The sequence below is a fragment of the Telmatherina bonti genome (assembly GCF_933228915.1).
Source record: "Telmatherina bonti genome assembly, chromosome: 1".
Taxonomy (NCBI): Eukaryota; Metazoa; Chordata; class Actinopteri; order Atheriniformes; family Telmatherinidae; genus Telmatherina; species Telmatherina bonti.
Window position 1 is genome coordinate 39322339 of NC_136619.1, and position 25663 is coordinate 39348001.

General features: G+C 39.5%; 1 protein-coding gene across 1 annotated transcript in view; it reads left to right on the plus strand.

Annotated features, from left to right (window-relative positions):
• gch1 (GTP cyclohydrolase 1) overlaps positions 1-17945 on the plus strand; it is a gene marked incomplete at both ends in the record, with an annotated part of 29360 nt that extends 11415 nt beyond the window's left edge. The window contains 5 exons of the mRNA XM_079250287.1: positions 1423-1532; positions 7502-7557; positions 10345-10376; positions 12349-12433; positions 17819-17945. Coding sequence (XP_079106413.1) covers positions 1423-1532; positions 7502-7557; positions 10345-10376; positions 12349-12433; positions 17819-17945 — 410 coding nt within the window. The remainder of the gene's footprint in view (positions 1-1422; positions 1533-7501; positions 7558-10344; positions 10377-12348; positions 12434-17818) is intronic.
• Between the last annotated feature and the right edge of the window lie 7718 nt (positions 17946-25663).

Sequence of the window (25663 nt, forward strand, 5' to 3'; positions counted from 1 at the left end):
TGGCTCTTTTCATTTAGGTTGGAAAACCTCATGATAAAAACCATTTATGCCTTAATTTAGATTATATTTATGAAGTACCAGCTTGACACAAACATACTACAAACACCATGTAACCATAGCCAGTGAACCAATCAGGGAAAAGCAGAACAACATTAGTTCCTTTTCAGTTTTTCATTAACAGAACGATGATGTTTGTTTACACCTAAGTTGGGATAAAAGCTCAAAACTAATCCAGCCTGTCGCTGCCATGTGGGCCTGGAAGTTCTTCTTCTTGTGTTAAATGCATGCCCTGATTTACAGAAAATGGATTTTTCCACCACATTTATCTCCTTTAAAAAGGGTGGCAATGGCTCAGGTGGTAGAGCTGTCTTGTGACGTGATGGTCTGCGGTTCGAGTCCTGCTTCCCTGGTTGTTCTCTGATAAATGCAGAAGGGAAACTGGCGAAAAATGTGCCAAAGCCGATGTGTGATGATTTGCTTTGACGACCCCTTCAGAGGGACGAGCCCAGAAGGAAACAACAACATTTATCTCCTTCAAATGTCTTTAATGCGCCTTTTTCTGTCCAACATTTTCCTACTTGTTTGGTTTTATTTAATTTGCTTTTGTCGGTATTCAGTAAAAGTTTACTTCTCTTCATGACGGTGTATTGTATGCACCATTGTCTGAATGGAAAAATGTTTGCCTGAAAGCAGTAAATTCATAACCACCGCATGTCAAGAAGTCTTCATGGTTTAGAGAGAAAAGTTTCCTCATGATGAAGGATCGCTGCAACAGTCATCAAACAGGCGTAAATGCCCCAAAATAAAGCGTTAATCAGAGATTACCTGCAGTTCTGTTTACACAAAGTCATAAAGGAAGCAGCAGAAACAGAAGCAACAAGTCAGTTTGTTCTGTTTGTCTGACCTCAGCCTCTCCCTCCAGCAGATAGCCAGTCAGGAAATTAAAAAAGAGCTGCGATGAGAGCGAGAGACGTCTCCGTCGTCACAAACAGATAAAGCCGTTTATTGAACTCTGGCTACCAAAAAGTGCAATAAAGCAACAGCAGGAAGGAGAAAGCAGGGCTATAATTAGACAGCAGTGTTTGTCAGGGAGAAACACACGAGTCCACGATAAAGAGCTGAATGGCCGAGGTGAAGCTGATGTGCTCCTTCACGTCTGTTTGGTTTCCGTTTAGTCCGTCCTCCAACGTAAACACACAAATACAGGGCAGTTTTCTCCAACGGAAACAGATGAAACCTGAAATCTGGATTCTAAACATGAAGTAAAACAAAAGACGAGATTAAAAAAACTCTTTCTGAAGGTTGAATAAATGCAAAACACTGAAATCTGGATATATAAAAGCACATTTCTTCTCTTTTTACTTGTTTTTAGCTGCAAATGTTTTTTCTCCCTTTTCATTTTAACTTTTTCTTCTTCCACAGACGTGTTGAATGATGCCATCTTCGATGAAGACCATGACGAGATGGTGATCGTCAAAGACATCGATATGTTTTCCATGTGTGAACACCACCTGGTGCCCATCTTTGGCAGGGTGAGAAGTTCATTTTTACTGGATCTTAATGGAGAAATTAGCAGATATCTACATTAATTAATGGCCCACTGACTGGTGAAGGTGGACAGTTCCTGTCAAAAGTTTGGACCCTCCCGTCCTCCAGGGCTGGTGTCCTGCAGGTATTTAATGTTTCCTACTGCAGCTTACCTGCTCTAATAAACTGGATCAACAAAACCTTGTTGCCAAGTTCTGCACAAGTCTTTTAATGAGCCATTTTTTTAAAGTCAGGTGTGTTCCTGCAGGGAAGCATCTAAAACCTGCAGGACTTCGACCCTCCAGGGTCGGAGCTGGTGATCCTGCATTAAAGTTTACTCATACTGTATATCATACATTACATTTTATCATTTTCTGTTAGTAAGTTTTACAGTACAACTGGTATTTATGTAGACTAAGGTGTCCTTAGCAACAACCCATACCCACTGACCAAGCCAGATCCAAACATCTGCAGAATACATCGCTACAGACAAATCCACCAAAGGTTTGCTCCAAAATCCAAAAGCTGCTGCCTGCGTTGCAATTCGCAGAGAGCTCAGGACACCACCTGAGGTCCAAACCAGGTCAAAACTGTTTTGGTGGGAAGAGGAGGGTGGGTGTTTTTTTTTTTAATATAAATAATATAAAATTAAAAATTTAAAAATTTAAAATAAATAAATGAAAATAAAAAATAAAAAAATAAATGAAAATAAAAATTAATAAAAAAATTTAAAAGAAAAAAAAAGAAAATAAAACTTCTTAACAAACAGAGGAAGCAAAAAATGAAAGGAAAAATGTATTCATGTTGTTTTTTTGTTATTTTCAAGCTACTTCTTGTTGGATCCACACAAATATATGTGTGTGTAACTAGTTAGCCATGCAAGTCATTGTGTTCAGACACAAGGATCTCGTCTACCACCACCAGACAGTAAGATGCTTGGAGGAGAAGCCGTTGATCCTCCTGCTACGACTTTGAGCTCCACATTCTGCACCCCAAAACAAACAACGTACGTTTCTGTGCCCATTTTTCAACTGGCTGCAAATATTTACACCAGATGATCCAGATTATTAAAGCTAAACTGCTTTAATCCTCATTTCTCTGCAGGTATCACAGCCGTTTGCAAGTGTGTGTTACAGAGAAGAATCAGAATTATTTACATATTATGGATGGTATATGACCCGCCCCCCGATAAAGTCTTGCCCATCTCATGTATAAAAGGCATTTCAGTGTCTTGAATTGCGTTGTTCTGTTTACAGCTAGTTGTTTTGTGTCGTCTGCCATGACGATGTGAAGCTAAAGCTGCTGGAAGTGGGAACAAAATGTGCAACAAGTTGCAGCCAGAAAAGATTCTGTAATGAACACATCGCCTTCCTGCAGCAAAGCCAGCTATAGAGATCTTTTTTTTTTAAAGGAAAGGCACACAAAATCTGGTTACAAACATAGCAACATGTGAGCAGATGTGTATCTTAAAACCCCATCCTCCGTTTGTCTGCAGGCCTCTGGTCTGAGCAGCAGAGAACATGAGAAAGAATCAGATTAGCTGTGATCTGTTTATCTGCAGCCTGCTCTCTGCTCCCTTCACATCATTGCTCTCTAATCCCAACCAGCCGCCTCCTCCCTCGTTCTGCCTCTTCTGTCTCTGCTTCCATCCCTCCATCTTCACTTGCAGGTGCACGTCGTTTAACACAATAGACGGCAGCAGCTGATCTTTTTCCACCTCCGTAAATGGGCTCTGATGACAGCAGTGAATCACACAAACACTTACCGCGCCTCCCGTGTCGTGTTTGTTCTTGTTCTTAGATGTCTTTCCTTCCTCCCCCTTGTCCTCATCAGCAGCCGTCTGTCTGTCTCGTGTATGTTTGACCGTTTTTGGTCAGATGACGTGCAGATAGCCGCTGCCTGTTTGATGAGCTGTTTCAGTGTCTGCTCGATAAGAGCACTTTATTGCAGGCTGTCAAATCAATGGATCTGAGAACCTTTAAAAAAAAAAAAAAAAAACTAAATCTGCCGTTTGGTCTCATATTCAACAATCAAAACATCTTCATTATGATCCATTTACGCCGATCAAGTGTGGATCATAAAGAGTAAGATTAAAGTTTATGGTCAGATGAACAGAAACGTATTCATTAAAACAATAAAGAGGATGGAAAAAACGTAATGAACTATGGTTTAGTAAAGTCTTCCTACAAAAGGAAAGACAGAAACAAGAAAACTTATGCAGCCAAATTCATTGTGGTACTTTAACATTATATCCAAGAACTTGTCTAATTAGACTTATTAGCCAGTTTAAGTTGAGTGGTTTGTCCACTGGCCCGGATAAATGCAGGGGTTGCATCAGGAAGGGCATCTGGCGTAAAACATGTGCCAATAAAAACATGTGAAAACTGATTCTGTGTGGATTGGTAGGTGGGAGCAGGTGTTTCACTGTGGCGATGCTTTAAGAACAAAGCTGAAAGGAGGGGGGGGGGCTAGTTTAAGTTGAGTTATCGATGGTGAAAACCTGCCTGCAACATGTCGCTGTTACTGGGCAATTCGATAAAGTTTAATCGTTTTTAGATGCTCATCTATGACGTTTTACACGTCTGCTGATGCATTCAGGGTCGAGCTTAGTGGGGCAAGTTGGAGTGATGTTTTTTTACAAACAACTGTGGAAAACTGGGCTTCAGAAGTCCTGATAGTGTTAGGATATGTATAGTTTAGGGCAGGGGTGTCTAGCTCTGGTCCCCAAGGGCCACAATCCTGCAGGTTGTCCATGTATCCCTGCTCCAACACAACACTCCTGGCTCAGATCATAGTGCAGTTGTGCAGCCAGATGACCTGGAGCAGGAATACATGGAAAACCTGGTGGAGTGTAGCCCTCGAGGACCGTCTTTGGACAACCATGGTGCAGGATATGCAAAGACACATGTTCAGTGATGTTAAAACATGCTGAATGTAGCAGGACTGACTTCTGGAGTCCATCATTTTATAAGGAGAAAGATTACTCACAAATGGAAAACATTTAAGACAGCTGGGAGTGGACGTTAAGCAAATCAACCCAATGTCAGACCCCAAGAGCTAGATCTCTCCAAGACTAAGTTATCATTGTAAATTAGTACTATGTGACAATCTGACCTTAAAAATATGTGTTTATAACACATTTTAATAGCTTTAACTCTACAGTTTTTATCCAACAGCGTGCCAAAGCTGAGAAACGGCACTTTACAACCTTTTTGTTCCGGGACACTGCATTACTTGACAGCAGTATTTTGCTTTATGGCTTTATGGACGCGCTAGCAACTGGATATCAATACACGGGTTGTTTTTAACATGCACCATGATTGATTCAGCAAAGTAACCCAAAAAGAAGGAAATGAGGAAAGTAAAGAGTAGACAATGATAGAGCAAGAGATACGTTAGTAGTCAACATCAGACTTTCATTAGCTGGAGAGCGCTCAGAGAAGAGGGAGGATGCAAGATGGATACCGAAGCTGTCATGAGGGAATGCCTCACTGAGAAAATCTGCTGAAAGTTTAGCAACTTTAAATGTTAAAAATCACAACAAAAGCATGGCTTAGGTTTGCAAAGCTGCATCTGAACAGACCACAAGACAGACACATCAAAACGGAGACGTTTAGTCATAATTCACAGCAGCACAAGTGCAGAATATCAATACAACACCTAATACCAGCTGTTAAGTACAACAGTGGAGGGCTGATGAGTTCCTCTGCAGGTACAGGACCTGAACACTTTGCAGCCATCAACATAAGGCTATGAGCTCCTCTGGATCCCGAAGTGTTCAAGAGTCACCTGTGAGGTCATCTATCTGACAGCTTGAGCTCAGCTGAAAATGTCTCATGCAACAGGATAATGATCCCAAACACACCAACATGCTGAAAAGATGCACAAGGTCCAGTCAAATGGTCCAGTGGTCCAAACACAATTCTTTGTCACACACAGAAAACCATTACTTCAAGTTATTGCTGCTCTAGTTAGTTCTAAACCTTCCTGAATGATGAAGTTCATGTAGTTTTCCATACATTTATTTTATTTTATTTTTAAATAATTCTCTGACACATAAATAATCAGGTTATGATAGTTTATGTATAACTTTATACTCAAATGGAGCATTTTATTTTTTGACGTGATGGAAACAAGGCCCTTTCATTGAGAGGATCATAAGTCAGTGTAGGAGCCATAATAGTATGTGTGGATATTCATGAGGTGGTACAGGACGCTCAGCATCAGCATCGGCTTAGTGGGCGTGTTAGTGGGTGTGTGTATGTGTGTGTCACAAAGTTTGAAAGGTACCAACTCACCGGTGTTTAGATGAATGGATGAGGAACTGGGGTGAGCTTGGAGGAAGTTCAATTTTTGTTGGCGTATCACATCACACATACTGGAGGAGTCTGTTTATTCAGTATACTGTTTATTCATGTGTTGGATATAATTTTGGAACTTCATGGAAAGAATAAATGTGTCGCTGCTAATTCAGAAATATTTTGGAGTTTATTGAAATGCGCAACGGACAAAGCGCAACGGCCCTCGTATAATTTATCTTTGCCACAACAGTCAAGTCATCATGAAAACAGTGGATTGAGGCATAAAAAAGGAGGATAAAGCGGTTTGTTCACCGCTGTGAGAAGGTACCTACCGCTTCTCTGTTCAATTCAATTCAATTCAACTTTATTTACATAGTGTCAAATCACGGCAATGCCATCTCAAGACGCTTTACAGACAGGAAAAAGAAAACGTAATGAAAGCCAATTCATAACAGCCTATATAAGAAAACCAACAGATTGAGTTGGAAGCTCCAACTCAATCTCCCATCCTGAGCAAGCACACTGGCGACAGTGGGAAGGAAAAAACTCCCTTTTAACAGGAAGGAAACCTCCGGCAGAACCCGGCTCAAAGACAGGCAGCCATCTGCCTCAACACATCATCTCCCTCACAGAGATGATGCCAAATTAATTTTTTAATATAACATGCGTACACACTTCTTTGTTTATGCATTAATGTGTTCAAAATGAAGTTGTTACAGTTGTTAATGGTTTGATTTTGGCAGCCCTCCCAAAAATCCCAAATTTATTGAATAATGCAGTTTATATATGGCGACCCAGTGACACGATCTTCAGAGAACGACTTCTGTAAAGTAGCGCGACACAAAACGAGACGGAAATACGACTTATGAGCATTTCCACATCACAGCTGACGTCGTTCTCAAGTGTTTCCTTCAAGAAGTTACAAAATCTTCAGAAAAATGCAGGGATGATGGTTGGACGATACCATAAAGTTCAGAGTTTTGAATCTATCACGCAAGTAAACAGAAAATATGCTGGAAAAGTCGTTAAATGAGGCAAAAACGGAATGAAAAAAAGGCCTCTGAGTCTCTCACAGCATGTGCCAGGAAGAACGGCCAAAGCGAGCAGATAAGTCAGCCAGCAGTGGGCTTGTTTGATGTCAGTATATCAGGCCAATGCAGCAGAGAGAGAGAGCAAAAGAAAGAAGTGAAAGAAAGAGGAGAAGAAGAGGAGATCTTTGCATGCTTGTTGCTGCTGCCCTTTCTCTCCTCTTGTCAACAAATTGCGCCTGACATTTGAGTGGAGTGTGTTTGTGTGTTTGTGTGTGAGAGGATCGCTGCCTCCGGCCATCCACAGCCCATCTCTCCCTCTTCCCGTCCTTCCCGCCTTCTCCTCTCCCCTGTAATGATCGTACACCAGCTTTATTTCATTTTCCGAATATGTTGACGCTTAAGCTTCATTCTGATGCAGAGAATTAACCCACAAGCATTGTAGCCTTTTCCCAATTTCTCCCTTAACATCTAAATAACTCAAAGAAAAGACCACAGAGAGAATTTCCTTTGGCGGGTTTCCCACCTTGCGTTCGTTCCCACCTCAGGCAGTGTGACTGGTGAGCGTTTTAGCTAAGCTGGGATCAGTAGCAGCTCAATTTATGAGTCACTGACATTGTTACCTGAATTTTTCTCTGTGTCCAGGTTCACATCGGCTACCTCCCCAACAAGAGAGTTCTGGGCCTCAGTAAGCTGGCCAGGTGAGTAAATTTACTCTAATATGATAGAGTCTCTGCGTGTGTGTGTGTGTGTGTGTGTGTGTGTGTGTACAGTATGTGTTTAAGCTGATTATTAAATGTGTGTGTGATCCCGCTGACCCCAATACCCTCAGGCTTACAGTACTAACACACCTTACTAACACACTGCTGGACATACACGCTTGTACTGGTGACAGCGTTCAGGACATGTTTGGTTATTTTCCTTTCTCTGGCATGCTTAAATAAAGCAGGTGAACAAATGGAATATCGTTCCTATTTAGTTTCTTTCTTTGCCTCTTCCACATTCACATAATTTTATGTGTTTCTTTACAAACTGAATTGAAGTAAAAGAATCTGAAGTAAAACATTGATTCCCTCTGGTTCATCAAATCGTCTTGTCGACACCTCCACTGCATCGCTTAGTGAAAAACAAAGTGTGACCAGTTCATCCTGATTATCTACACCAGTTGCCTGATATAAGAAAAGAAAGTGCACAAGTACAGAAATAAACATTAAATAAACATTGGTAAACCCTGATCTCTGTTGCATTTCCATAGCCAACCAGCAGGTTGTGTATTTAGTCATGTGGACATGGTGAAGACAAGAAAAGCATCAGAATGAGGAAGAAAGAAGTGACTAAGTGTGACTAGGCTGTTTAGTCTCCATTTCAGCTCCACATTCAGATGGTATTGTCAGAATTAGATGGAAACATCATGAAAACAAAGATCCATCCTGGTTTGGATCAACGCTTCAGGCGGCTGCTGGTGGAATGTGCTGATATTACCTGTAACCTCCACAGCCTACCTGAGTGTTGCTGCTGACCATGTCCATCCCTTTCTGAGCACAATCTTCTGATGGAAACTTCCAGCAGGATGATGCACCATGTCACAAAGCTCACATCATCTCCACCATGACGATGAGTTCACTGTCCTCCAACGGCCTCCACAGTCACCAGATCTACATCCAGCAGAGCAGCTTTGGGATGTGGTGGAACGGGAGATTCTCATCATGAATCTGCAGCTACTGTGTGATGCTTCATGTCGATATGGAGCAAAATCTCAGAGGAACGTTTCTAACACCCTGTTGAATCAATATCATCAAGAATGAAGGCAGTTCTGAAGAAAAAAAAAGCTTCAACTCAACTCAAATGTTTGATTTCATGCGTGTGTTGTTCTCACTCTCATATGTGAGTTGCTTTGGATAAGAGCGTCAGCTAAATGACGGTAGAACAGAATAGAACAGAATAGACTAAAAAGGGGGTCCGACTCGGTACCAGTAAGGTGGACCTGGCAAAGCAGCTGAGTGTGTATCAGTGTTTCACAAAAAAGCTGAAATCATTTTGAAAGAAACTCTTATAAATAAGTCATAAATGAAGAAACAGCTATGTATTTACGAGTTGGCCAGATGTTTATGAGAGACGGTTGGCTTTAAGCTGTTCAGGTCCAAGTGTTTTCAGCTGAAAGTGACAGACATTCTGCCGTCATGCGGCTATTATTCACCTTGATCTGATGTTTTGGATGGTTACAGTATAGTTAAAGCTATAGTTAGTAATCTTGCTTAGAGACAGTCCTGTTGCTGTATGAAGTCCTGACTGTCGTCCTGCTTCCTCTTTGGTCTTGTGACATTTTCTTGGAGGTGAATGAGGTTGAGTTTGTCCAAAATACGGAGCAGCAGCAGGTTGAAGGTGAAGATCAGGTTGTTTCTGCTGATCTGAAGGAACTGAAGCTGCAGCAGAAGCTCTGAAATTGATGGCTTGAGGGTTTTTTCCAACATGGAGCCTGGCCTTTCGTGCCCATGAGGGATATATGAATGACTCCAGTGTGCTAACATTTAATAAGATGCGAGAGATTGTCTCTGGATAATCATGTACTGAGTCAAAATTGAAGCAGTTTATGATTATGCAGGTGATTTCCAGAGCAACAGGTGGCAACAGGTGGGAGCATTTCAGCTGTTTGGAGCCAGAAATGTTCATTTATCTTCCTCAGGAAAAACCTCAGTGGTCTTTTTGTGGAATATTTCATACTATCTTTGATGCAACAGAGAGGACACACCAGCTGATAGCAGAGATCACTTTTTAATATACAGCCTGAGAGAGTTTTGGTGTGGGACAGAGGAAGGCTCCTCGCCCATTCGTTATATAGGCCCTCTGCAGTGTGGCATCTCCTTACATGAGAGATCCCGTCTCATCTAGTAAACCCCAGATTGTATGTATAATTAGATCCAGCTGTTGTTTATCACACTCCTGTACATAACCATGACCTTGCAACAGACTCTACTTGAGATATTCCTGCAGTCTAAAGCATCTAAACAACAGGTCTGATCACTGGATGAAGAAAGCAGGTTTTTGTCCCCGCAGGCTGAACAAGTCTTAGAGGGTCTCTGTCCTGCATGTTTCAGCGCTTCAACACACCTTATTGTACAGAGAAGAATCTGTTGGAACCATTTGAATTGGATGTGTTGGAGGAAGGAAACATCTAAAACCTGCAGGACAGGGAACCTGAGGACAGGCGTTGAAAGCCCTGGACTGTATCATAGTATCAGATTATTTCCAATTACTTCTGTCTGAAGGGGTACATATAGTAAATAATGACTTATTAATAACTGATTGAAGTAACTGAATCCTCATTTGGCTCATGTTTGATGCTTATTGAGTCACATGGAAAATATTTGTGCTTCTTGAAGAAACAACATTAAACCATAAATTCTGTTTTTTTTTCTTATTTATTTATATAAGTTTGTACCTAAATGCTTAACAAGGTGCAGTAACACTCTTCTTCTCTTCTTCTGCAGGATTGTTGAAATCTACAGCCGTCGGCTACAAGGTACCAGGAAAACTATCATGAACGAATTAAATTATGATCTGTGTGTGCATGCATGTGTGTGTACGACTGTGTTGTTCTAATTACTGAAAAAGTAACTTGTAAATGTTATTATTCGTTAAACATTTTCCTGTTGCTTTATTGCTTACTTACCCCAAAAAGTAATACATTGTTGTTAAAAGTAATTTTTTTGTTGTTTTTGTAAAATATCATTTTTGCTGCCATGAATATCCTCATAACCTGTCATTTTATTTTGGTGATGTCAAAAATAATATAAACTAAAAAAGAAAAAGTCGGGTTTTTTTTGGTCAGTTAATCTTAAAAACCCCAGCATGACATATTTGATTTCACTAATTGAGACATTTTACGGTATGAGCTTTGCACAGCATCCTGTGGAACACAATCGGACTATCTTTTTGTGCCTCCTAATAGATGCCAGGAAGCAGAAAATTAGAAAACTAGAAGCGTTTTTAAATATCACACGATAGTCAAATGCTAAATTTGACTATTGTTAAGTTTTCTAAATAAAATCCAGGTTTTTAATCTGGATCTGAACAAACTGAGTGCTTCAGCTGATCTGAGGCTTCCTGGAATATATCTCTGATATATTTTGGGCCTGATGGACATTATATTATATTATATTATATTATATTATATTATATTATATTATATTATATTATATTATATTATATTATATTATATTATATTATATTATATTATATTATATTATATTATATTATATTATATTATATTATTCATTCATTCATTCATTTTCCGAACCGCTTATTCCAATTCAGGGTCGCGGGGAAGCTGGAGCCTATCCCAGCTGGCTTTGGGCGACAGGCAGGGTACACCCTGGACAGCTCGCCAGTCCATCGCAGGGCCTATATTATATTATATTATATTATATTATATTATATTATATTATATTATATTATATTATATTATATTATATTATATTATATTATATTATATTATATTATATGTTAAATCAAAGACAACAATAACAATATTAACAACAATATTATCAATAATATCAACAATATCCAACAATAACACTTTTTAACCTTTTAAGGACTGACCCATGAAAAATGGTAATAAAATTCTTGTTTTTAATTTTTTGGAGAAATATTTACCCTTTACTACCATGTGATATGTCAAAACTATTATTGTGTAATCTTCTGCTTCCTGGTATCTACTGGGGGGCAGAGGACCAGCATCAGACTGTGTTCAACAGGAATTTGGAATTTTTTTTTTTTTTTTACCATAAAATGATGTAAAATGTCTCACAAGCTTCGTGTATCAAATATGGCACATGTGGCTTTATTGGGTTTAAGCCGATAATTAAGAATCTAAAACATCACAACATCAGCAGTACTGTGCAACAGCTTGTGCGTGTAGACCAGCAGCTGATAAGCTCTATGATTAAAAAGTGAATAAATATATTTATTGCCATCAGAAGCAGTAATGGCTCTGATGGCAGAAGATATTAAACTATTTTTTGATGTGGGGCTTGACAGCTCCTTCCAGAGAGCGTGAATGGAAACTCCAGTTACAGAAGATGACCAGGTCTAATTACCTGTTTTCTATACAAAGGTCCGAACTCTGACAATAATATTGGAACACATTATAACAAGTTGTTCAACCTGTTTTTGTCTCTAACACACAAACCCTGAAACCATCAAATAAAAGAAGTTAAATGACTAAATAATAAATAAAAAAAGATTTATTAACAATAATAATAATAATAATAATAATAATAATAATGAGAAGAAGAAGAATCATATTAAAGGACTTATTTCACTGCGGATAAGACGTGGTCGCTGTAGGAAAGCAGGGATTGAATGGAAAATGAGTTACTTCTGCTTATTGATCCTTGTACTTTTACTGCAGCAGAGGATCTGAAAACAGTGTCCTTGATCACTGACTGTTTGCTTTGTCTGTTTGTACGTCCGTCTGTCTGGTGCATCCACAGTTCAGGAGAGGTTGACCAAACAGATTGCTGTGGCGATCACTGAAGCCCTGCAGCCCACCGGGGTCGGCGTTGTCATCGAGGCGACGTATGTACACCGGATGCACAAACTTGAGTGACATGTTATCACACCCACTCTGTCTGCATCATTTCTTTTATGTCTTTCTTCCTAAACTACAAGTAATATTACTTTTTTCCTTCTTTTTAATCTGATTTTAATCGGATTTAATTTCATCCGTGCACCCATCAGAGGGGTTAAATCAGGGGTAGGTAAGTCTGGTTGTGGAGACCTGCTGTCGAATGCAGGTTTTAGATATTTCCCTGCTCTAATACAGTTTTATCAGATTGAATCAGGTGCACTGGAGCAGGAAAATAAATAAAACCTGCAGGACTATAGCTTTAGAGGCCCAGAGTTTCTTTTCCCAGTGAAAGATTTTCACAAACAGCCTGAAACTGTTTGTAAAACATTTTTCCAGGTCTGGAAATTGAAGCCTTTAATCAGCATTTATATGGGTGGCCACCAGGAGGCGTGTAAAATAAAGTTAGGTCATTGTCACAAATAAAAACTGGTTCTCCATTGACCTACCGGGATAAATAGAGTTTAAATTAAATAAAACTAGACTGTAAATGATCTGATCTCTCACCTTATTTAACATTTTAAGATCTTCATGATCTGAGTCCATAGTTCAAGTAAATATGGGTATGTAGGAGATAAAAGCAGCCAGAATAACGTCAGTAGAAGCTATTTTTATATTATTTATATACAGCATGTTACTTTAATCGCTATTTTTTTCTTCTTTTAGATGTCCACCTTGGTTGTTTTAAGTTTGTTTTTATTTTTGGTTTGTTTACAACAACAATAACTTTTGTTTCTGAATTAGAACTGTTGGAAATGTGGTGTATAGAGCAGCCAAGACACAGCAGCCAATTTTTTTTTTCTTTCCAAAAATTGGAAATGTTTCTGATTTGAACTAATTTAAAGAGTCAACATAAAAGTCAATAGAGGACTGACTGTTACTGGAGAATCTCGTAGTTCAGGTGGGATACAAAATGACAAAATACAAAACAAAAGTCCCTTAATACCTCTTTAAAGCCTCATTTTAAAGTCATGACAACCTGTGCATGCATGGGTTCTCTTCATGTATGCGGACATGTATGCATACATGGGTTGTTTCTCACAACTTTAAAATGAGTTTTTAAAGAGGTTTCCATGTATGCGGACAGAACCCACGCTTACACAAGGAGAACATGCAAACGCCACACAGAAAGGCCACTGTCCAAGCTTCGCACCAGCCGAGGATCAAAGCAGCAACCATTCTTGATGTGAGGCCATGTTGCTAACCACGACGCCACCATGCAGCCCTATTTTCCCACATCTGACAATAAATGTTCATGTTAAGCTTCATTTATGCTCCACACTTCATATGCATGCACATTCTAACAGAGCCGTCTGGCCGTCTTCTGTTTGAGCATATGTCAGTCTGTTTTTGGAGAGCTTCCAGACACGTACTGAGACGGAGCAAACGGAGCAGTATCACTGGACATAATTAGGGGGCGCTGCTGCGCAGTACAGTTTATGTGAGGCATGCGAAAAGACCAACGAAGAAGGAACACTTCCCTATTTATTTAATGGCTGCTTAAACCTGTGTTACCTCTTTTTATATCTCTGTCTAAGAAAGTATTTTATAATTTATACACACCAGGATAGTCCAGGGTTTTACAGCTTTAATTGGTTTGGTTTGCTTCCTTGCTGCACTTTACTCAAGCTGACCAAACCACCTGTCTGCTAGGGGGAGATATTCCCCAAAATAAACACTGAGCAAGAAGAAAGAAGAAAAACTCAGCTTATCAATTGGTGAGACCCAAAAATGTTTTGTTACCTGCAAGTTAATAATGAAGCAACTATAAATATATGAAGTCTTGATATTCAGGTGTCAATTTTACCAGAATTTGTCCAGTATGAGGAAAGCATGTGGCACCATGAAGCGTCTTGCGTCACTCCTTCTCTTTGGTTTATTAAAAGGTTTGTTTGCATTCACACTGTAAACAAACTGCACCAGGGTTCACTTGCAACCAAGCGAAGTGTGCTCACCAAAGAAGCAGACCAAGGTTAGTTTAAAGGGGACCAAACAACGCTCTTGTGAAAACGTTCCAATTGTCTCATCACACTTGAGAGTCACTACCAGGCGACTGGGATTCCCGCTGCACCAATGTGGAAAAATGGATGCCTCCAAAATAGCCAGTTTGAGAGTTTCATATGTTGTATGGAGCCAGAAAATCACAAGCCAGTTGTAAAAAATGTGCACATTAAGAACACCAACTAGTATTAACAGGAGTTAATAAACCACACAATGCAACATTTAACAAAAACACTGCCGTAACAAAGAAAATATCAATTACAAATGCCGCAAGAAATGCCCTTTAATAATTAATAAATTATTAAAAAGAAATTTAAAGGCGCCCTGCGATGGACTGGCAACCTGTCCAGGGTGTACCCCACCTCTCGCTGAAGGCTGCTGAGATAGGCTCCAGCTCCCTCGCGACCCTTGATCAGATTATGCGGTTCAGATGATGAATGAATGAAATTTAAAGGCCCCTCATAACCCAGGATTGGACTAAGCAGTGTAGAAAATTAATACATGAATAAATTACATTTTAATGGGATGCTGTGTATCTTTTGGCCACTAGGGGCACTAAAACTGTAACTTCACACAGGACCATAGACTGTACATAAAAAGATGAACGGAGACTCTGTGACATTACCCGTAGGTTTCTGAAGAGCTGAATTGAAGCTCGGTGGGCGGTTCTTACCATCACCATCTTGGCAGAGGCATGCGCGTCGTCTCGCCCTAAAAATACAAATATGGGTAAAGAGGTGGAGCTGAGAGAGGGGCTGTGAGCGTCATGGTGGATGTTTGACATCTAGCGAACTCTGAGCTATCTGTAGCTAATGGAGGTAAGCGGGCTAAAGCTAAGTCACGTTGTTAACCGGCTAAAAACCGCGGTTGTTCTATGTTCTTCTGACTTGAAGCAGGAGATTGGGTACCTGTCAATCAAAAGGATACGCTCCTAAACATGCCAAATTTTGGGATTAAATTACTTTTAAACGAGGGGGTTAGGAAAAAGTTCACTCCCCCCACAGTTGTCATGAAGGTAAACCTGACCTATTAAACCTAAAATGGATTTTTGAACCAGGCAGTAAACATGTTTATTTCTGCTGTGAAGTTGGTCTTTTTAACATGGGAGTCTATGGGGATTTGCTCTGTTTTGCAGCCCCTAGTGGATGAGGGGGGAACTGCAGTTTTATGCACTTCTGCATAGGCTTCCCTTTTAACCGCCGGAAGTTGCCGCTTGCACAAGACACACAACACTGTCACAAAATCCGTCACGCTTACAAAGAAAAAACTGCCCCAAAAGCATGACTATAAATGATAGTTTTTAGTATCAACTAGGGCTGTGACGATATCCTTTTGTCCCTATTTGATCTGATTACGATTTTTTTTGGGTGCCAATTCTATTTAAATTATGATTCTCGCAATTCTTTGATATTGTTCATTTTTATAGAAACAACCCCCGTTGACATTTTTCTCCATATTTTTGTACAGAAGATTTTATGTTGATTAATTATAATACCCAAAATCATATATATATATAAATGATTTAGGGTATTATTATCATTATGTAATGAGTTTTTTGCTGTAGTAGAATGTTGTGGTAAAGTTGTTGCAGGTTCTACATGGAAGTTACTGTTTGTTGTCTTTAAAGTCTTTTTTAAGGAAAAAGCCACCATGTGGAACAGTTATAATAATAATTTTTAAAAAAACAAAAAAACACAAGTTAAATGAGATTAGGATAAATTTTCTGAATAATTGTGTATTCTTTACCACACCTGCTGTGATGAGCTAATTTGTTTCACCTGCTCCTACTTGTGTTGTTGCTCCTTCAGTGCATTTATATACCTCAGGCTTTCTGTTGGCACCGTTTGGCTGTCGTTCATGTCCCAGCTGTTATTTTGTCAAGGCAGCACCTTTACTTCTGGGGAAATAAATGGACCATTTATTTGTCCACCTGCCTCGTCCTGCATGTTGGTGCTTCGTCCACTCTGCACCCTCATACAAGTGTTTGTCACATATTACATTTTAGACAGTCTCTGACTGGTGCAGGTGATGAAATTTGTTATGTTGTACAAAATCAGACGCTACAGGTCCAGTCGAATAATCTGTTATTTTAGATCCTTCCTGTGAAATAACCCAGTCCAAGTGCAGCCATGAGGGCTTCTGAAATTCTAAGGGATGGAGGTCCAAAACTTGATCTTTCTGCTTTATGAGAGGAAACATTTTGCCACGTTCCTTTACACGCTCCCATTAATGATTCCATAATCAGGTCCCTGATCGTGTTTATCCAGGTGTTTTTAACTGATATGTGCTGATAAATATAAAGACAAGGAAGCAAACAGCCTGACATTTTTTACTTTCCATCCTTTTCATGAAAAGAAATTTTATTTACCCTAAATTCATGCAAAAGATCTCATACTGTCTTTATCAAATCTGAGACAGACGGCATTATTGGGTTGAAGTTGCTGTTTGTTTATTTGGTGGGTTTTTGTCATTTTTTCTGCAATTAACTCTACCTCAGAGGTGCCCAAGGCTGGTTTTCAAGGTCTACCCCCGCAGCCTTTAGATGCAACCCTTCTCCAACACACCTGAATGTGTCGTTAGCAGGCCTCTGCTGATCTGAATGACATGCAGATGAAGGAATTCATCCATTTAATTCAGTTGTTGGAGAAGGGAAGCGACTAAAAGCGTCACAAGGACTGGACCTGGGCGCTGCTGCTTTACCTCCACCTGCTGGCCACAGCATGCAGCTTAGATTATTCTCTTCCGGTTCAGGAAGTAGAAATGAGACATTTTTACAAGTTAATTTTATTTACCTCAGTGCAGGATGGAAAACCAGCAACAGTTTATCAGTTTAAGACATAGAAAATAAAGAAAACTAAGTTTAAGACATAGGAAATAAAGAAAAACTGAGTTTAAGACATAGAAAATAAAGAAAAAATGAGTTTAAGACAGTGAATAAAGAAAAATGAGTTTAAGACATAGAAAATAAAGAAAAACTGAGTTTAAGACATAAAAAATAAAGAAAACTAAGTTTAAGACATAGGAAATAAAGAAAAACTGAGTTCAAGACATAGAAAACAAAGAAAAAATAGAGTTTAAGACATAGAGAATAAAGAATAACTGAGTTTAAGACAAAAAAAAAAAAGAAAAAACTGAGTTTAAGACATAGAAAATAAAAAAAACTGATAATTTTGACCAAAATTTCCCCGAAACATCCAAGAATATAAATTGCTCCAGCTTTTTCTCTGTATTTCCACCACGTCATGGAAGCGAACTCACATCCAGCTGCATGCTGTTAGATTCTTCCTTCATGTGGTTGCTGTTCATTAAAACTCCCCCTCTGCTCCTCCCTGCAGCCACATGTGCATGGTGATGCGCGGCGTCCAGAAGATGAACAGCAAAACCGTCACCAGCACCATGCTGGGAGTTTTCAGGGAAGATCCAAAAACCCGGGACGAATTCCTGACCCTCATCAGAAGCTGAGCATGATGAAGCCTCTCCTCTTCCTCCTCCTGTTGCCTGAGGTTACCTCCACCTGCACAGACCAGCTGCAGTGTTACCTGTGTGAGTGTGTGAGTGTGTTTCCGTCTCGCCATGGGCGGGAACAGGATGTTTACTGTCGTTCCCGTCTTTGTAGTGAGCTGAAAAAGGTGCCGCGTTACCTCTGTGATTTCAGTGCGGGGCCGCTGACTGACATGTTTACTTTTACACTCACAGACTTTACCCAATTTGTCCACTTCTGTGTGTGTGTGTGTTATTGAGACATCAATCAGTAGCCTAAAAAGCAGGATGAGAGTTTACAGACAACTCATCCTAAAAAAATAATCATAAGTCTGATAATGATGGGGAAAAAAAACAAATTCGGAAGCGACCAGCATCATCGGATTTTTATGGCTATATACTTAAAAAAATTCTGATTTTTGATCTTTAAATGCAGAAAAATGTTGGAAATAATATCATTTAATCCAAAGGGGAAAAAAAAAAAACTTTTTTTCAGAGTTAAAAGTTTAAAATTGATGTAAAACTGTTATCTTTGTCATTTATTTTTGGGTTAAGTTTCCTTCCTAAAAGCAGCAAATTCTTTTTTTTTTTTTAAGTCTTGGGGACATTAGTAACATACAGTAAACATTGATTTGTTTTCCTAAGTCTAACCAAGCCTAAACATAGCCAAACAGTGACTGAAGACAGAGTTTATGTGCAACTTGCAGGTTGTGGCAACGTATCAGGGAAGAAACAAAGACGTGGAGAAATATCGTCCATCTGTAGCATACTAACCTGCAGTCATCCTCATATGTATTTATACCGTCCCATTAAAAAGTAGGAGAAAACCAGCTGCCTCGGAAATAAGCTGAAATTGACCAAAGTAATGATAAATAAAAATTTTATGAAAATCATTACATTATTTTCTAATTCTGGTTCAATAGAAATATTTTTTAAAAAAGCAAATAAATATGATAAAATAACACGTTACATCACTCATAAACTAATATTTTGTTTTACAATCTTGATGTTTCCACGCCAGTCAGGTGTTTTATGTTCCTCCCAGTCAGACTTCTGCACCTGTTGACAGGTATTTTGTCCCACTGTTCAACAGAAAAATGCTCTAATTTGTCCACGATTGATTTATTTCAGTTTTTTTCTTCAACTCAGTTATATTAAAAAACAGTGTCTTATATCACTGAGTTATAATCTAGAAAATTTTTAGTTATTGTTCCTTTTTTTAGTCTCCAGTTATTTGAGTGACTGTTGTAAATTCAGCTTTTTCTTTAATGAAAGGGGACGAAGACATTTGAGGACGAGTGTAGCTGGTGTTCTGCTGGTTTTGCAACATTAACTCATCATTTCTAATGTTCTTTTCAAAATACTGCAAAGTTTCCATAAACTAGTTTTAATAAAGACAACATCCGAAGCTGATTCTGAATTAATATAAACATTCAAGCCCTAAAACTTATATAATAAAATGGGTATATGTCATAAAGGTAAATCTGACCCACAAAGAGCTGAAACTGGACCTAAATCATCTATCCGGTGCAGACATGCTGAAATAACACAAGTAGGTGATTTCTGGGACAAAAGCTCATTCACATGAACAAAAAAAACAATTAATTCATTAAAGCTTAATTACCCATTTTGTTAATCTGGTTTAACTAAGTTTCATTCAGAAATAATTAATTTTAGGATATTTTTATCTTTAAAAATCATATTTTCTCACAAAAAACAGTAAAATTCAAACTGTGTGAGGCTGGTTTGAGTAACTAAACGTCAAATAAATCAATCCTGTATCTGTTATACTTCCAAATTCATATGTAAATACTTCTAACTTGCCAAAACGTAGTTTTTTTTACTTTTAAAGATCTTTTTTCCTGACTTATGTTCACTCAAACAGCTCATTTTTAGATTTGAATCTTTCAGCAAACTAAAAGAAGTAAAGTTTCTGTCTGTAAGTCAGAATTGTGGATATATATATATATATATATATATATATATATATTTATTATTATTATTATTATTATTATTATTATTAGTCCCTGCATTTGAACAGGTTTAACTTTAACTGATCAGTTTCATCAATCAAACTTTATTTACAAAGCACTTTGTGTCATGCAGTCAGCATGACACAAAGTGCTTTACATTATAATAACATTTTCTGCATATTAAAGTAACAAGATTTGATGTGTTTATGATATTTCATGACAACTTAAAGAGATAATTCTGAGAACTGAAGGACATCATGTGGGTCAATCTAACTTTTAAAGAGTTAATTTCAGCAGCAGCAGCTCTGAAACACACCGAGCCTTTCAGACGGCTTGAAGATCAACAGAGAAATGTGCTTTAACAGGATGAAACCAGGAACATTTATATACCTTTATTTACCAAGATTTAAAGTCGGATCATTAAAAGCTTGATTAGTGTTCTGACTTTTCCAGAAAAAGCTGCTCAGCTGTGAAACTGAGGAAAGAAAGCGAACATTGACACCTAAAAGCTGCTAAACTGATTGAAATGTTTTTTGGAAAAGTTTCCACAAATCCCTGAAACAAACTTTTACTACGTCTTTAAAGCTATTTGTGAAAATGGAGGAAAAGTCATTAAAATGTCTTTTTTTTCTCACATTTCTGCAAAAATCAATCAATTGAAAGAAGAAACTATTTTGCACCTTTTTTTTTTTTAATTGTGTTTATCTGTTTTTAGAGCATTAAAACTTTATCGACAGACTGAGAAAAATCCTGCAGAGAAACATGTGGTTCCATGTGAAAACGTGTTGCTCGTGTTCTACGTTGTTCATGCATGTTCTCATGTTTGTGTCTGTGTGAGGATCTGCCTTCATGTGCTAACCCGCCTCTGGATTTAAACCAAAAACTCGATTTTATTTCCACAAGAGGCGAATAAAACCTGTCAGCGTTTTCTGTTTTTTTCTGCTTTCATCTGTTAAAGATGTGGAGACATATGTGAGTGTGTGTGTGTGTGTGTGTGTGTGTTCTGTGACTCTATGTTGATCTGTGTAACACACCTTCATGTTTCGATGCGTGGAGATGCCCCCAGTCAGATTTAGGGAGGTTTTAACATATGTAACGTGGTGACTGGAGTGGTGTGTGTGCACATGTGTGTGTGTTTAAGACGTGGAGAGAAGATGTGGTAACTAACAGCGCTTTTGTTGTTTTTGTGGCCTTGTTGAGAAGGACCGCCAGTTCTGTGGCGTCTTCACCATAATTGTCACTTTATGTACTGTGTTCATTTCAAAGACTTTTTAATCAAACATAATAAATCTGTGTGACGGCAACGACGACTGGGTGTTTATTTACAACACACACACACCACTAACATGATGATCTCAGCATGTTCTGGTTCTGATGAGGAGAAAAGAAAAGAGTCAAAGTGGCACAAAATGCTTTAAAAGAAACATTTTTAAATAACCTTTTGGTTGGAAGCATGAATGCGTTGAAAACAGGCTCAACTTTGTCAGATTTGATGTTACTTCAGACACCAGGAAGTCCTTGAAGAGCTGCGTATTTTGGTTCCTCCTGCTTCTCCGTAGCCAGAAATCCTGCCGTCATGCAGGTACAGGAGCATGGAAGCAAGGAGAAAAGCCTGGAAAGCAGCTCTAATCCTGCAGCCATCAGGCCTTTAAATACCTCTTTGTTAGTGTGTCATAATGTCCTTTAGATGCTTCAGTGCTTTATTGTTGACAATAAATAGATTTAATGTGAAGTTTGTAGGAAAGATGTCCCACAAACAGGCTGAAAGTTAAACAAAATGAAGGAAACATCAAGTTTGTTCTGAACCAGCTCAGATACTGATCCCTGTACTGTGAACTGATAAGGTGACACTTTACCTGGACTTTACCGTTCCAGCCTCCTCAGCTGAAAGCAGCTCGTATCTCAGGTCCCTCTGAAAGGAAAAACACCAACTCAAGTGGAAACAGAAACAGTGGCTCCACAGCTCACGTCGTCCCCGGGGCCAGTTACAGGATTAATCGGACCCAGTGTGTGAGCAGTGAAGAGGTTTGAGCCGGTCCTGGTCTGGATGTCTGACAGCAGCATGACTCAGCAGTTCCGTACTGGGTTTGGTAACATCAGAGTTGCTTTTTATTAACTACTGACAGCAAAGAGTTCGATTCAAGCAAGTAAATAAACATCTGAAACACAGATTTTATGCATCTACAGGGTGATCACCATGGCAATGGGTATCTACAGGTGGTTCATGGTAAAATAAAGTTACACGTTCAGACATTTTCTGCTGTTTATCTGGATCCTCTTCACATTGCTGTTGCTGGTTTTTTTTTTTTTTTCAGTTTTTCACGGCTTTCATACCGTATTCATTCACTGATGTTCAACTATCTGTAGCCTACTGGCTGACTGTGACCAGAGATTCTCATGGTGATGGGGTGGAACGGGAGATTCTCATCATGATGAGGTGGAACGGAGATTCTCATGGTGATGAGGTGGAACGGGAGATTCTCATCATGAGGAGGTGGAACGGGAGATTCTCATCATGATGAGGTGGAACGGAGATTCTCATGGTGATGAGGTGGAACGGGAGATTCTCATGGTGATGAGGTGGAACGGGAGATTCTCATCATGAGGAGGTGGAACGGGAGATTCTCATCATGAGGAGGTGGAACGGGAGATTCTCATGGTGATGAGGTGGAATGGGAGATTCTCATGGTGATGAGGTGGAACGGGAGATTCTCATCATGATGAGGTGGAACGGAGATTCTCATGGTGATGAGGTGGAACGGGAGATTCTCATCATGAGGAGGTGGAACGGGAGATTCTCATCATGATGAGGTGGAACGGAGATTCTCATGGTGATGAGGTGGAACGGGAGATTCTCATGGTGATGAGGTGGAACGGGAGATTCTCATCATGAGGAGGTGGAACGGGATATTCTCATGGTGATGAGGTGGAACGGGAGATTCTCATGGTGATGAGGTGGAACGGGAGATTCTCATCATGATGAGGTGGAACGGAGATTCTCATCATGATGAGGTGGAACGGGAGATTCTCATCATGAGGAGGTGGAACGGGATATTCTCATGGTGATGAGGTGGAATGGGAGATTCTCATGGTGATGAGGTGGAACGGGAGATTCTCATCATGAGGAGGTGGAACGGGATATTCTCATGGTGATGAGGTGGAATGGGAGATTCTCATGGTGATGAGGTGGAACGGGAGATTCTCATCATGAGGAGGTGGAACGGGATATTCTCATGGTGATGAGGTGGAATGGGAGATTCTCATCATGAGGGGGTGGAACGGGAGATTCTCATGGTGATGAGGTGGAACGGGAGATTCTCATGGTGATGAGGTAGAACGGAGATTCTCATGGTGATGAGGTGGAACGGGAGATTCTCATGGTGATGAGGTGGAATGGGAGATTCTCATCATGATGAGGAGGAACGGGAGATTCTCATGGTGATGAGGTGGAACGGGAGATTCTCATCATGAGGAGGTGGAACGGGATATTCTCATGGTGATGAGGTGGAATGGGAGATTCTCATGGTGATGAGGTGGAACGGGAGATTCTCATCATGAGGGGGTGGAACGGGAGATTCTCATCATGATGAGGTGGAACGGGAGATTCTCATGGTGATGAGGTGGAACGGAGATTCTCATGGTGATGAGGTGGAACGGGAGATTCTCATGGTGATGAGGTGGAACGGGAGATTCTCATCATGATGAGGAGGAACGGGAGATTCTCATGGTGATGAGGTGGAACGGGAGATTCTCATCATGAGGAGGTGGAACGGGATATTCTCATGGTGATGAGGTGGAATGGGAGATTCTCATGGTGATGAGGTGGAACGGGAGATTCTCATCATGAGGGGGTGGAACGGGAGATTCTCATGGTGATGTGGTGGAACGGGAGATTCTCATCATGATGAGGTGGAACGGGAGATTCTCATGGTGATGAGGTGGAACGGGAGATTCTCATGGTGATGAGGTGGAACGGGAGATTCTCATCATGATGAGGAGGAACAGGAGATTCTCATGGTGATGAGGTGGAACGGGAGATTCTCATCATGATGAGGTGGAACGGAGATTCTCATGGTGATGTGGTGGAACGGGAGATTCTCATCATGATGTGGTGGAACGGAGATTCTCATCGAGATGAGGTGGAACGGGAGATTCTCATCATGATGTGGTGGAACGGAGATTCTCATCATGATGAGGTGGAACGGGAGATTCTCATGGTGATGTGGTGGAACGGGAGATTCTCATGGTGATGAGGTGGAACGGGAGATTCTCATCATAATGAGGTGGAACGGGAGATTCTCATCATGATGAGGTGGAACGAGAGATTCTCATCATAATGAGGTGGAACGGGAGATTCTCATCATGATGAGGTGGAACGAGAGATTCTCATCATAATGAGGTGGAACGGGAGATTCTCATGGTGATGAGGTGGAACGGGAGACTCTCATCATGATGAGGTGGAACGAGAGATTCTCATCATGATGTGGTGGAACGGGAGATTTTCATTAAGATGTGGTTCTTGGTGCCTCCAAGAGACATATTTACCAATAAAGAGTGTTTGTCACTAAATTTCAGAAGCATTTTATTAGAAATAGCTCAATAAAATCCATTACTTTGCAGCAGAAGGGTGTGAGTGTGGGTAATGTTGGGAACAGGTATCATTTATGCTCGTTGTAAACAGAAACTGTTATTAACTTTATGCCGCTGCTTTAAGTGAACAGTGTAAATAACGTTGCTTATATTTACTTTATCAAAAAATCAGTTAATAAACTGTTTATGTACTGTCATATTGTTGATACAGCGGAAGCCTTTATTTTGAAAGGGTTGAGACCAGGAAAGTGGGACATTGCATATATTCATGTTTAAAGCAAAGCTATTTACTGTGTCTTAGCACCAGGGAACAAGGTCAGTATGAGTGTTTTCTTAGATAAATGTCACTTTATTTGACTAAGATAAACATGTCCTGCTTAGTGCAAGTTGTTTTTGTCCACTAGAGGGTGCTCACGCTCTTTGATAAAGGCCATGCTTAGTCTAATAAAAGTGTTTTTCAACCTTTTTTGAGCAAAGGCACACTTTTTTCACAAAAAAAAAAAAAAAAAAAAAATCATAAGGCACACTAACCAAAATGTTTTTTTTAAAGAAAAAAAAAATCATAATATAAAGTCCATCTTGTCAAAGCTTCTTGAATAGAAATCAGATAAACACAAGAAGAAGGAATATTATTTTTCACTGGGGTATGTTTGAATAAACACAGAGCTGCTTTTTAGACCAATTAAGTGAAATTGGGTAATTTCTCATGGCACACTAGTGTGCCACGGCACAGTGGTTGAAAACTGTGGTCTAATGTAATGTAAATCCAAATACAGTTGCAACATGTGGGTAATTTTGTGGTATACAACAGATAAAAATGTTTGATATGACCATGTATATTTATTAGTCTGAAAAGAGATTGTTAAAAGAGATTCAGGGAAAGAGCAGTTTATAAGTTGTAACAAATAAGGTAAAAACATACAGATAAGTTTGCTAATTGTTTACTTTTGTAGCTTTTACTGTGTGTTTACATACACAGCTGTACTCTTGTATTTTTTACGGTGTGTTTACATACACAGCTGTTCAAGAAAAGATGTGAACCATCAGTTTGTCAATCGGGGGATGCTACAAACAGAGCAGAAAATAAAATGATTAATTTCTGAGAATAAAGAATGACAACAGGCAGGTAATTTACAG